Raw genomic sequence first — 15,044 nt, forward strand, 5'->3', positions numbered from 1 at the left:
CATCAATTAACTAAGAAATTTGAAACTAATCGAAACTCGTACGACCCCGGAAGAGGGTTGGCATAACCAAGGGTTCGGTTCGAAACAGAGACGAAACAAAAAAAACGGAACGACGCACAGGAATAAGATAGCGATGGCTGCCGCCGTCCCACTGTCTTTCTACTTGTACTCTTAGCTATTAATAGCCGACGCTCATTTGCAATCTCCGATTTGTCCCAAATCAGTACAAGTCAAGCCGAGAGCCGAGAGTCGATTTGTGGTGCGCGGTGCGCACTGGTAGCGCATTGTTGTATTATTTAAATCTCTCGGCATGATTATGTGCGCGAGGCAGGTACACTCGCCCACCCCGCCCTTCCGCCATCCTATCGAATCCGGTCCGATCCATGTCCGGATGAGTTGTCATCCATTCATTTTTTTTTGTTCGTCTGCTCTAAGCCAAACGTTATCATTTCTGGTTCAAAGGTTATGGTTGGTTGTTCTCCTGTGGTTCTGAGTTGTGTAATTTTCCAGAATGCCGAAGCATCATATTGTTTTGCTTTTCAGTTTGCTGTCACATTCTCCAACATGTGTCCAGCAAAGTACTGCACACGAATAGCTCTTGAATTCCGGAAGTTTCTGTTGGCTACCTTGAAATGCTTCGAATTTAACGGTCATTTTCAAGGCAGCTTGAAACTCTAACCACAGTGGTCCATCCAAAACGGGACATTAGCGAGACAAACACATTTTTTCCCTATTAACTTTTTTCCCCCAAAAGTTGTTTGTAATCAAGATCAGGGTGGTCCATATTTTGACTGCAATCTGGAATATAACATTCTTAGTTGAGGTTTGAATTTTTTTTTATTTCGATTATAGAGGTTTTAACCTTGAGGTCATTCGCCTCTTCGGATCAGAAAAACTTTCTGACCCTATGTGCGGGGTTGGGAACCGAACCCAGGCGGGCTGCGTGAAAGGCATGGACTTACCCATCACACTATACCCGTCCCCAGGTTTGAAAATAACTGTTCTTTACAGCAAAGTTGAAGCAAATTTTATTTTGCGCAGCCTTGCTGAAAAACTCACTTTACTAGCTCTTCATTTGATCCAGTTACGGAGTAAAGGTAGGGTGGCTCTGGAAAAATCACTTTTTAACACATGGGCTGAGAAGTCCCGGGCTTAACTCATAGATGGTGCTAGTTTTTTTTGCCTTTCTCATATAGAAAGACTATACAATCACTGTGAAACCAACTTTTGAACCGAGACCCGGAGGGCCGAATGTCATATACCATTCGCCTCAGTTCGACGAACTGAGCAAATGTCTCTCTGTGTGTGTATGTGTGTGTGTGTTATTTCACCAACTCACATTTAAATGAAAGGTCGATTTTCACAAACTCAGATTTAAATGAAAGGTCCAATGGTCCCATAGATCGCTATTGAATTTCATTCCGATCCGACTTCCGTTTCCGGAATTACAGAGTGATATGCAAAAAAAATGAAAAAAAAAATGGTCACTCACATTTCTCAGAGATGCCTGAACCAATTTTCGCAAACATAGATTCAAACGAAAGGTGTTTTAGTCCCATAGATTGATATTGAATTTAATCTTTATTTGACTTCCGGTTCCGGAGTTACAAGACAAAATGTGCAAATCTATGAGAAAATACGCACTCAATTTTCTAGGAAGTTTCTTAACCGATTTTCACAAACTAAAATACAAATAAAAGGTCTTGAAACTCTTCAAAAAGTCTCCGAAAAGTTTATCCAGATCCGACTTTTGGTTCCGGTATTAAATCGCGATAAGTGAAGTGCAAATTAAAAAGGCGGGTGGGTAATGTCACAGACATAACTGGAGGACGTGAGTACGAATAAAACTGACATATTTCTTTCTCACTTCCGGATAGAGATAATCATTCGTATTAGATTGTGTATATTTTGCAACTTTCATTGCTTCGCTTCCAGAATTTTTACGATGCATCTATACTACAGTACGACTAATTGACGGCAAACATATTCTACCATATAATTAAATAACACTTCAACTGCAAAATTCAGCTGCAAATTTTCGCTCCGAATTCAGCTGCAAATTTTCGAAATCTAGATCAAAACCCCAGGTCATAAATTTAGTTCTAGAAGTAAGGAACCGAAGCTATTTTTTTGAATTTTCTAAATTGCGTTTTAGAGTTAAATTCTGAACTTGAATCCAGATTTAAAACTTATATCCTGAATTGTGTTCATGAATTCTGAAAAATCCTAAATCATACCTCTGGATTCGAATCCCTGAATAAGGAACTGAATTTGAAACCATTTTCAAAATCCTGAAATAGGATTCAGTTCTAGAGTCATAGTTTTAAATTCTGAATCTGTGATCTGAAACGAAATTTTGAAATAGAAGTATGAAACTAAATTCGGAACTTAAAACTACAAGGATCAGCCCCATGGGGTTGTTCGAGCCATTGATGTGGCACAAGGCAACCAAAATTTCTAATGATCGGAATTTTCAAGTAATCGTCACACTTTTTAATCCGCAAATGCACGAGAGTCTGCGAACCCAGAATAAAGACTCTATTTGTCGTGATTTGAATTTGTTTTGTAGCCGACGAAATTACATCAATAGCACAAATGTATGCAATTATATCCCGGATAATTTTTCAAAAGGGCGTATAAGCAAATGACAGTTTCTCTTTGTTTACTTTCTCTTCTATTAATTACCAAGCGGTTTCCACGTCTATCACTCAACTCTTTGCATGAAAGGATACCCGAAACTTTCGACTTTCAAACAGAATAGTGATATCAAAGAAAATCTTTTTAATCACATCACAATAATCGAAAGAGCGAGTGATTAAAGAGAAACTGTCACTTGCTTATACGCCCTTTTGAAAATTTAACCGAGATATGTTTGCACATGATTGCGATACGAATATCGATATTTAAGCTTCTCTTCGCCAAGCTTGTATTCAAGTTTTGTATGCAAGAAGTTATTTTTATAGCGGTTCTCTACCTTTCTGCGGTTTCGATAGAAGTGATAAACTTTTTCTCATTACCAATCGAGTTCATCTTATATAAATTAGAAATTAATCTTGTGCACTCAAAAGCGATGCTTTCCCTTTGATATATCACTTACTTCTTCAAAACCGTCGACTATGGCAGGGAAATCCGGTATGCCGGAGATTTTTTGCAGACAAAATAGGACACTGCTAGCTATTATTCATTGTTTCAATGATATACAATTAAAAATACATGGCTATGAACATTCAAATCAATACGTAGAAATATTTCCAATCAAATGGTGACATAATATTAATAATTGATACAGAATTGACTGAGCTGTAATTGTTCGAAACCTGACCACATTTTTCTTGAGTTTCTAATATATAGAAAACAAAAATGTGTTCCACATAAAAATTAGCTTCAGAATTCAGATGGACCAGAATATAGGTTCTGAGATTAGTTTTTAGAATTTAACTAAAAATTCAGTTCTCTACTACTGCTGGTTTACTGCTAGCCACGAAGTCTGAATGCGTAGAAGAGCACCACCTGAGCATTTGAAGTTTTTACCACCTCATTATTACTGATGGTGGTGAAGAACATCAGCACGGTATCCAGTTCCGTCTAACGTACTAGAAAAAATGAATAATTCTCGGTCAAGATTTAACTATTACACTCGGCCAGTAGAACACCGCAACTGATATGTGCCTGACTACTTCAAAACCGTCGTCCTGGTGCGAAAAAGGCAAGCAAACGTGATGAGTTTTCCTCGTTGTTTCCAAAAGTTTGAGAAAAAATAGATTTTTAATTTATTGATGGTTTTTTTACACTGTTGAAAATTTAATCACAAATTCCTGATTATATTGCTGATAGCATGGAGAAAAAATTATGTTGTTGCGTTAAGTATAACAAGAGATATTCACGATCAAAAACTTATCATTCTTCCAGAGGGTAAATTTTGAAAATACTAGTAAATTCATCCCGTAGGCAGACCTTGTTAGTTAGTGAATATACAAATCTACTTTGGGTCTACTAGTCCCCGGTTTCTACATCCGAACGCACCGGTAATAGCGAAGAAAAGCTCCAAAAACGCAACTCACTTCCCTTTTCTCAGCAACGGTTGAACCGATTTTCACAAATCATAATTCAAACTAAAGGTCTCATTGTCTTAAAAGATACTGTGCAATTTCATCTAGATCTGACTTCCGGTTCCAAAATTATAGAGTAATTAGTATTAAAACTTTCAAACTGTCATACAAAATGATGCAAAATCGGTACGTGCTGGTACGGAAGAAGAAAACGCCACCGCCTAGAACACAGTGTGATTTGTTTAATTTTATACAGCGTGCAGGGTTGCCACATTTAAATCTGTATTAACTTGACATCAATGTTTTCAAATCGCAATGCTGACGGTAGTTTATACCAAAGAAAGTTTCAGATTTTATTCAAGTTTGAAAAAAAATTGGACAGAATCTTCTAGTGATATTTTTGAAAATATAAGTAATATAAGAAAGGTATCATTACACCACCAGGTGGATTAAAAAATGTTTTTTTCCAGTTAATACTAAACTTTAAAAAACAGTTGTTAAAATTTCATCATATTCATTAGTTTGTGAGTTATTGTGAGAGGCGCTACAATGGATAAAAAAAAATCGTGTTCTAATTTCACATTGTTTCTTGATGGGGAAAATGCCGTTCAAGTGAAGCAATGGCTTGAAAAGTGTTATGGAGACTCCGCTTCATCTGAAACAACGATAAAACGTTGGTTTGCTGACTTCAAACGCGATCATAGAGACACCGATGATGCAGAACGCAGTGGACGTCCAAATAAGTTGGTAACACCAGAAAACATAAAAAAATCAACCAAATCGTTTTGAATTATCGAAAAGTGAAGTTGCGTGAGTTAGCTGACATCGTAAAGATATCAAAAGAATGTGTTGGATTTATATTGCTTGAGATTAAGACTATGAGCGTTTGCTCACTGTTGACCAAAAACGAGAACGAGTTCATAATTCTGAGCAGTGTTTGGCAGTGTTTATACGTAACAAATTGGAGTTTTCGCGTCGATATGTGACAATGGATGAAACATGGATTCATCACTTCACTCCGGAATCAAAACGATCGTCATCTAAGTAGACAACAACTGGTGAACCTCGTCCAAAGCGCTCGAAAGCAGAACAATCGGCTGGAAAGGTTAATGTCTCGGTATTTTGGGATGTGCGCGGTGTAATATTCATAGCCATATTATATATCCATATTTATTATCATTTAGATAAATCGTCCAGCTCACACCTTTGTAGAGGTATGAGGCGGGACCATCATCATCATCAGTGCTGTAAAACTTCATTCTTTTCAATTGAAACTGAATGTGGAACACATTGACGATCTCTCTAATGCAGTAAACTTCACTCTCTGACACACACAATGTTTGCTGACGGCCCGAACGGGCAGCATTCAATTCATCACTCGTTTCTCGTCAATCGAGGCTCAGTTTAATCACCGTCAGTTGATCTCTTGAAATGACAAAATATCTCTTTCAATAGTGTGAGAGTGGCCTTCAAATGAGGTTCATGTAAACATTCGAATTGGTTCAAGAAAATAGATGAAAGACAAACCAGATAGCTGAAATATCAATCACAGAATACACATAAATTAATTGTTTTCTCCTTCAGTTTTCATTTTTAATACTTTACTCCATTTATAATTCTATTCGTTCGAATTTGCTTACTACCAAGAGCGAAGGCATTGAAGCAGGTAGACTACTTGGCACTCGAAACTGAGCAAGCAAAACTTCAAATGACTAGATACGATTATTCAACTGACGATGAATTCCAGGAGCTTCACTTGAATATGGCAGCAAAAGTCAAATGAATTATTAGGGATATGCTGACTGTCAGTGGCCATAAATTTCATTTTCATCTTATTTTATTCGATTGAAAATGAAATTTTACCGCACTGATCATCATTATCATCATCATCTTGAGAAAGGAAATACCATTAATAATAGTGAATATTATAGTGTTATTGGAGCGTTTGAAGGCTGAAATTGCAAAGAAACGACCGCATATGGTAAAGAAAAAAATTTTGTTTCATGAAGACAACGCACTGTGTCACAAGTCAATCAAACGATTGGCAAAACTACATTATTTGAACTTCAAATTGCTTCCACATCCTCCGTATTCGCCAAATTCGGCTCCCAGCGACTACTGGCTGTTCGTAGACCTGAAAAAAATGCTCACCGGTAAGAAATGTTGCACGAATTCAGTGCATAAGGGGCAGAAAGTTCATCTAGCGAATAATTAAAACCTCTATAATCGAAACGAAAAACAACATTTGATTTCTGCTATACCGGATCAGAGGTTCCGGTTCCGGAAGTAACGGAAATAGTGATCAAAAACTCTGAAATGGATTTTGCTCCATTTCTTATGGGTGGCTGGACCGATTTTCTGATACTTAGGCTCAAACGAAAAGTTTTGAGGCCTTAAAAGGTGCTACTAAATTTTATAGAATTAACTACTACAATTTCATATTCAGTGTCATTAGTAATTACAAGAATTACAGCAGAAGACGTTTTGCCTTTCTCATATAGAAAGGCTATGCAATCACTGTGAGAACCGACTTTTTAACCGAGGCCCGGAGGGTCGAACGTCGTATGTATACCATTCAACTCAACTCGACGAACTGAGCGTGTGTGTGTGTGTGTGTGTGTGTGTGTGTGTGTGTGTGTGTGTGTGAATGTATGTAACAGAAATATGCACTCACTTTTCTCAGAAATTTCTGAACCGATTTCAACAAACTAAGATTCAAATGGAAAGTCTCATGGTCCTATAGACTGCTATTGAGTTTTATTAAGATCCGACTTCCGGTTCTGGAATTACATGGTAACATGTGAAAATTAAAGAAAAGTGTGCACTCAATTTTCTCTGAAATGGCTCAACCGATATTCACAAACTAAGATTCAAATGAAAGATCTTATAGTTTTCAAACATTTCTATAACATTTTATCCTGATCCGACTTCCGGTTCCGGAACTGTAAAGCGTGATAAGTGGAAAATTAACAATTTCATTAGCATTTTTTTGCGAACGATGATGAAAAACAGGTACAAATCCCATAAAACTGTCTGATAAATTCTTCTAGTTTGCAGAGCTTGTTAGTTTGTGAGCATTAAAACTTAATTCGGCACTACTGGTCCCCCCTTTTTCTGTTCCGGAAGCACCGAAAGTGGTGAAAAAAAACTTCAAAAATATAACTCACTTCGATTTCTCAGCGATGCTTGAACCAATTTTCACAAATCTTAGTTTAAATTGAAGCTCACATTGTCTCAAATGGTGCTTTTTATCAAGACGGTACGACCACTTTGTTGTAGTTTATTAAAATTATTGATTTGATGTGCGGGGGAAGTGACTGTTGTAGAGTAGCCGTTCCCGTTTTTGATCATTTTCAATGTTCCAATCCACTTGACGAAAAAATATTTCTTGTCGTTTTGCCCTGAAGATGAAAGGATAATCCTTCCGAAACGTCGGCCTTTAACGCAAAATAAATATTTTGTAAAGCAACATTTAACAAGAATAGGCCATCTTTTTAATAAATCAAAAAGTACTGTGATATTGTATCTGGATCCGACTTCCGGTTTCGCAGTTATAGGACGATGAGTGTCAAAGCATTTAAACCGCCATATAGAATGATAATATAACACCGGTACGTACAACGTGGAAGAAGAAAACACAACACGAACGATGCGTGCTTTGTTATATTTCGTACACACTATAATGAAAACGAAACAGTTGCGAATGTCTGCTACTGGTGTATGATATTGGTAAAAGACGGTACTCTGGTTGATAAAAATTTTAGCTATTTTAAGTGCAACCGAAAGAATAAAAGAATGCCATTAAATTGAAATTTATTTGAAAAAATATGCAATTTTCATAGCCGGTAGCAAAGTAATAGCAAACGAGCCAACTTTGGCTATTCCGGTCATTTGAATCCGGTTTCGAAAGAAGAGGAATGGTGATTAAAAACTGCAAAAAAGATCTCACTCACTTTTTCCTAAGCTGGCCAAATCGATTTTCACAAACTTATAGGTTCAAAGTAAAAGTCTTACAGTTTCATACGAAATTCCTAAATTTGTTGTGGATACTACTTCCGGTTCCGGAACTACAGGGTAAACAGAATTGGTAGAGTTTGTTAGATTAAGTCCGAGCAATCTCTCCTATTTCTATTCAATGAACAGTCTTCCTTGCGAACTTCACAGTAATATTTATGATGTTATGAGTAATATGAGAAATGCATCATTACACCACTAGGTGGATTAAAACAGGTTTTTTCTCTGTTTGTTATCATCATAACCCCGAGGGGTTTTCAAGAATATTAAGATTGCGAATCGCACCCAAAGAATCTGTTGTTCAAATGGCGATATTTCACTGATACAATACAAGTGATAAATTTATTTTTGACATTACTAAATTGGTTCTATCTACGTAAAAATTAAACTTATCTGCTTACATCAAAGTTTAGAAAACTATTTTGTTCTGTTCAAAAGTTCAAGAATAATCAAAAACTATTTTTTTCATAAATTAATATTAAACTCCGTAACAGGTCCGGAAGAGTCCGATGAGTCGTCATCCTCCCGTCCAGTAGGTGAAGACTCAACATTTCTTCTCTCTGTTATCTTTTTCCCTTCCAAGTGAACCAGAGAGAGCAGGCCATTCAGAAATCTGTTCTGTTGAAATATACGATTTGGGTTAGAATCGTGTTAATTTCGGAATATCAGAAATCGTTGTAAAATTATTGGTGACCTGCGTGCTTTTCGAGTGGAGACGACTTAACATACAGCAAAAGGTATCCCGACTCTAGCCTGACCGGAAAGATAATGTAAATATGTTTAATGGATTTATTATGCAATGCTCCAAGACCATCGTCACAACGCAACGCAACCCAAGAATTTGTCATGAACGAACTGCTAACCAGAAATAATCAGGCCAGAGGCTGCGATCACTTTTCTATCTGTTTCATTTTAGTACTGACAAAGATCCCAAGTGATCGAAGTTCGTATCTAACACTAGTGTTGTGTGCCGGATTTACAAATAATAAAATAAACAATAAATAATGTTACTTTCCAAACTGGTACGATAATGTTGGACTGATGAATCGCACAGCTTTTCCATCAACAGAAATTTGGTTGTTTTCACAATCGATAAATTTTAATTTTAGAAAGCTTTCTTAGATCTTTAGAAATATTCATGGTAAAATAGAGCTGACTATAATTTAAGTTACTTTTTCATTTCAACTCAATTGGTAATATATCCTGCTATAAATCAATTTGTTGAAATGCACAATTGAGATAAATTTTACTCGTAATTAATTTAGTTACGGGACAATTTTAAACGTATGAAAGAATTGCAAATTGTTTCCGTTATTCAAATTTAATCAGATTTTTTCAAGTAAATTTCATGTTCGTAACAATAGATGCTGGATAAGCATATAGTGTTGTTCGCAAATCTGGTGTAGATAAGTCTTTTTTGTTTAAACTTCAAACTGAAAAATTTCACAGGTAGAATTAAATTACCACAACATGACCTGGAAACTGTGCTGTCTGTCAACATGCTCTGCAGATTCACGAGTTAGCTTGTTTCAAAATGAACGAAATCAACCAACAAAAAATTAAGCTAGCAAACGAAATCAGCGAAAACTATCAGAATAGAAGAAATAAACGATCGTCGTTCGCTACTTACCTCCGACCCGATACATGTTTGTTGTCATAGTGGCCGTGGGGTTGTTTTCCGCTCTCCCAACCCCCTCGTAGATGCTTTTAGTGAATTTTTCTCGTGCTCGCGCTTCTTTTTGGGCTCCTGGTTCAGTGTTCGATGATGTCTACTTAGAGCTCACACTTACGGGTTTCCGCACGAGAGCGAAAAAAATACTAAAGGAAAATTTTCCTCCCTGCACACAAACACCAATAATACAAAACGATACAGCGTACATACACATGCACTTGGATGGGGGCGAAATGCTTCTTCTGTTTACTAGCGCGGTTTTGTTTTTCTTCTGCCTCCCTTGCTCACGGTAATTTTTTATTTATTGTAGATAATATTTCGACATTTTGATCCACACATTGATCTATTTTGCGTCAGGAAATGATTCAAAAATTTTCTATTTCGGCTTGTTCACCACCTGCGTGCTGATTATTATTAATTCGCACTCTCACTCTTTTCGTGTTTTCTGTAGCCTCACTTTCTTCTTTGCTACGCTGCTGTTTCGGCCTCTGATCATCGAAGTGTGGGCAAACGTTTCCCTATTATAACTGTATTCATATACGGTAAAGTGGGATAGCCAACAGAGCGTAGGCATTGCCCAATTCAGATACTGATAAGTAGGTATTAACTCTTAGTATAAATACTCAACTGTTGGAGGATATACCGGGTCAGAATGAGATGAGCTGATACGGCATATAAGCTACAATGCCAAAAAACGATCCGAACAACCGTCCTGAAACTGGACTCAAAACGCGTTTCTTCGCCAATAGCAGCAGCAAGATGCGTTCCGTCGAGGAAAAACACACAAAGCTTTTTCCGCGCTTCCACCCGTTGCCAATTTCCTTTTTTTGATAGCTACTCTACCAACACCCACAGCGGTCCACTAACACATAGCATAGAACTCACTGCGCGATGCACTCTTCTTTTTTTTCTGCTGCTGATGACTTCCTATCGGGTTCAAGCAAACTTTAAACGTATTTCTTTTCCACTAGAAGCTAAACTTCAGCACGACTCGATCGGTTCCGAGTTCCGCTACTGCTGCGGTGCACTTCCGACCCGATTTTACACAGAACTAGCATGTATTTCACTCAATTTTCGCTGGACACACACAGCAGGACGCGTCTCTCGTTTTTGCCAAGCTCCGCCATTTTGGCTTTTTGCGGCCGTCGTCCGTCGCCGTTCTGTCAGCTAGTTCCAGTGGTGACCACTGGTAAACGTTGAGAGGGCACTACCATAGCATCCAAAGTTTTTTAAACTGAGAGACTGGCGACTAAAGCTGTCAAAACCTTGCTAAAGAGTAGTGATGCTAGATCCATTTTTTGGAAATTTCAAATCAGAAATCGAATCAAGAAGTTGTCGCATTCTTGATGCTACAGCGGAGATGAAAAATGTTAATGAAATTACTGTGTTTCAATTTTTTTCGTGATAGTGAATGATTGTGTAAAATTAATGAATTCTCTGCTTGAAAAGTTTTGAGGGAAGTTTGAAAATTTATTGAAAGATCCACTAAAAGGGCACCCTTGCTGCAGGGGAAATTTTACACGATCCTGAAATTTATCGTTTTTGTTGAAAAATAAAACTAGTCAAAGTTAAGTACATTTTGCTCCCTTCAGGAACGTCGGAATTTTATTTGGGAAATTTGTTAGCATGAGAACATAATTCGCCGGTGATTATCGTAAAAAAGCGAGGAATTAATCCAAGCGCTAGATTCCTTATGATAAAATAAATATACTAACGAAATTTATTGACGTAAACGAAGTTTTTAAACTCACTTTTAATAGTCGATTCCATTTTTCGGTGCGTGTGTCACACTAACATTTTCTTAATGAAAGATAATTCGAAAAGAAAAATCAGTTTCACGAATTGACTATAAATTAATTCCCCGATTCTGTATTTCGATCGAATCGGAATATTTTAATCGAATGTAAAAGGTTCATATTCAAATCGAGTAGAATGAGAAACTAACAGCAAATTCAATAAATATGAATCCGTCGCAAGTCCACCAATACATGACTTATTCGGTCTGACGGGGTGCCCGTGATAATACGTATATATGAATAAACGCGAACGTACTTAACGAAATAAAACTTTATTGACTTAACATAGAACAAATAAAAAAAGCGTATAGAGCACGATGGCGCTAAATAACTTACTGACTGCAGCACCAACCGGTAACAGCTTGGCTGCTACCAGAGCACGGTGTTGGTAGCGATCGATTGATCACTTTGGATGTCCATTTGTTCCCAACACACGACTTTTAAAGAAACGAAATTCAGACTATTGACATCGATTTCTTATTTCACAAACGGTGCAACCTTAACCTCGTCTGTAAAATTAGGACCGTCTCTAGTTAACCGATAGATTGTGGTTTTGCAAAGAATTAGGCATCAAATTTAAAATTAAGAAAGAGAAAGTAAATAAAAAGAAACTGTCGCTTGAAGCTAGGTCCTTTTGTAGTGAGACGATAGATTTGTGTACAAAACACTCAATTTATGTTGCTATCACCCGAATAAAAAAAATTGTAGAAAAACAATACGATTTGCTGTTACAAAACCTGCCACAATGTGGCTTTGACCATTGAAAAATATTTCAATGTATTGTTATACACTATTCAATTAATTGTGAAAATGCTTTTTACAATAGAATGTATAGGTTGTTAAGTATCGTAACAATTCAAATCATAAAGTTTTCTCATACATATTTTCTTGGAAAACAATAAAATGTACAGTTTGCATATTGTTTGAAACACCACGTGTACAATAAATTCAATTGTAGAATCGTAAAAACAATATATTGAATCGTTGGAAATGAAAAAAAATCTTTTCAAGATACAATATAATGCATTGTAACCCATAGATCTAATTGTGAATCAATTGTTTATGCTGTAAAATGTATGGTTTATTTTTTTACGGGCACTTATCAGTGAAATGGGGAACAACTGAATACATTAGCTGAGTTTCGCGTTTGAAACTCTACATGTAAAATGCAACGTCCATTGAGCATGCAACTTTGCATCACTATGAAAAATCATGTATTCGTTACGTTTTTTGGATTACGTTGATAATATATTTAACTTTTTCGATGTTGGAAGGTAACCATTTATTTGACTCAACATTGTTCATCTAGACTATTTTATATTGTGTTGGTAGTTTTCACCCGAAATTAAGTGGCGGCAGACCAGAAGCAAGTAAATATTGTAACAAAACGGCTTCAATTTTGTATTGCGTTAGAGGATGAGAAGTAGTACAATTCTGTATATAGTTTTGGCAATATGTATTAAATCTGTATCCTGCATGAAATTCGCATGGACGTATACAAATCAATACATTACAGGTAATTCTGTATGAATGGCAACTCTGTTGGTAAATGAAAAAAATAAACACATAAATAATGTTTTTGATAGTGTAACGAGGCGCCATCATGACACATGTGAGTACTGTCCCAAATAAAGGAATATTCGAAATGACCGTTGAAATGATTGAAGAATCTAATTTGAGTGTCCTGTCTGTTAGTCTGTGATTATACTATGGATTATTTCTTAAAACTTTACATGGAACAATTCGCAAGAAATTTCAACTGTGCGAAGTAACTATTGTAAAACAAACTTATGATGCTAAAATTGTTACTAAATGATTAAATTGGAAGAAGTTTTAAACACTTAGGGCATATTCAGTAGTGTTCTAGATGCATAATTTGTTTCAGTTTTAAAATTTAAATCAGGATTTTATAACAAGATAAACTGATAGTCCCAGTAGTGTTTTACTCTTGTTTCAATTATAATAAAATAGAACGGCAGCGTATACCAGTTTTACATTTGACAGTAGAACCAAATACAAATTATAATACGGAGTACTTCGACAAATTTTCAAGGACACATTTTGCATCGTGCGGTACACTGTCATGACAATGTACTTTAACGAGTTTTCTATAAAACTAGCAACACTGAAGGGTAAGAACAAGTTCACCATAGTTACTGTTTATTGTAGTGAAAAATAAATTTGAACTATGTTGTTGTGTATGAGATATGGTTATTCCATATCGGATTTTGTTTTTTGTCCTCCTTGGTTTCTCAGAAATTTGCTCCTTGGCTTTTCGGAAATTGCTCAGTATTATATGTTAGAATGTCTCGGCACTGTTCACCGAATCGTTATGGTAGCCATCCGTTCTTCACATTGCAAATCACTCCCGTCAGAGGAGTAGGAATTTTTCCAACATCTGCTAATTGCGGGGAACCTTTACGTCATAATACTAATAGAAAATAATTCAATTAATAAGTTTATCCATCATGAAAGAAAAACTGTTGTGTCTGCCACCGTTCGGGCTATAATCAATTTGTCTGGGTCACGCATATAGGAGTGACTATTATGAAAACGCATACACAGCTTGCATTTGTTTCTCTTTTAACTTTTATTTTATCGTGTAGAGCGCTAATCGCTGTTTCCGTGGTACGTATACGAATCGTACCCATGTTCCACACCAAGGCCCGTCTATGAAATAAAGTCCCATCACTGCCAAAAAATATCGCAATTCTTCATTCATCGATTAGCTGGAGTGTATCTTTGAATTTGTTGCAATACAACAACGGAAAACATAAACAAACAAACTCGTTTTGCGCCGTAGCAACTAGCATAAAGCGTTGCCAGAAACGATCTCCTTCCACATTTTCAAACTATCGCAACGAAAGGGAGTAATTTGCTAGGCTTACTTGTTCAGGCTGTGAACCAAACATTGGCGGTTCGTTTGTATGGGACTTAGAGCAAATTCAGCAGCTGCAAGATTCATATGAGTGGTCTATAATGTAAATGAAACTGAAACAAACGTATCCCCAGCAATCCGTTTTAGTTTTATTTATTCGACCAGTTCTACTGTCAAATTTAAAACTGGTATACACTGCCGTTCTATTTTTTGTATATTTAAAACTCAGATAAAACGCTGCTGGGGCTGCCAGTTTATTTTGTTATAATTTCTAGACTTAAATTTTAAAACTGACATATATTATGCATCTAGAACTAGAACACTCCTGAATATGCCCTTAGGGGTACTATTATTTGTATTTGGTAGAACTGTTCGAATAAATAAAACTAAAGCGGCTTGCTGGGGATACGTTTGTTTCAGTTTCAGTTTCAGTTTCAGTTATATTATAGACAACCCAAATGAATCTTGCAGCTGCGGAATTTGCTCTAATGGCGCCCTTTTTGAATGTAATAATTCGACAGTCCCACGACAAAAGAGCCTAACTGCAAATTTCAGTTTCTCTTTGTTTACTTTTTCAGTCACGATATACCGCAATGATTTTATATTTGACGCCTTAAGGACTATTCACACATTTC

At 36.5% G+C, this 15,044-nt stretch overlaps 1 protein-coding gene across 2 annotated transcripts in view; it reads right to left on the reverse strand.

Annotated features, from left to right (window-relative positions):
• Window positions 1-10,911, reverse strand: part of LOC131439003 (metastasis-associated protein MTA1) — a 176,888-nt gene extending 165,977 nt beyond the window's left edge. For both annotated transcript variants that reach the window (XR_009231039.1, XM_058609477.1), the window contains exon 1: window positions 9,694-10,911. Coding sequence is in view for 1 of the 2 variants with exons in the window: in XM_058609477.1 (XP_058465460.1) it covers window positions 9,694-9,721 (28 nt within the window). In the remaining variant the exon portion in view is untranslated. The remainder of the gene's footprint in view (window positions 1-9,693) is intronic.
• Window positions 10,912-15,044: the final 4,133 nt, after the last annotated feature.

This window comes from Malaya genurostris, chromosome 1 (assembly GCF_030247185.1).
Source record: "Malaya genurostris strain Urasoe2022 chromosome 1, Malgen_1.1, whole genome shotgun sequence".
NCBI classification, from domain to species: domain Eukaryota; kingdom Metazoa; phylum Arthropoda; class Insecta; order Diptera; family Culicidae; genus Malaya; species Malaya genurostris.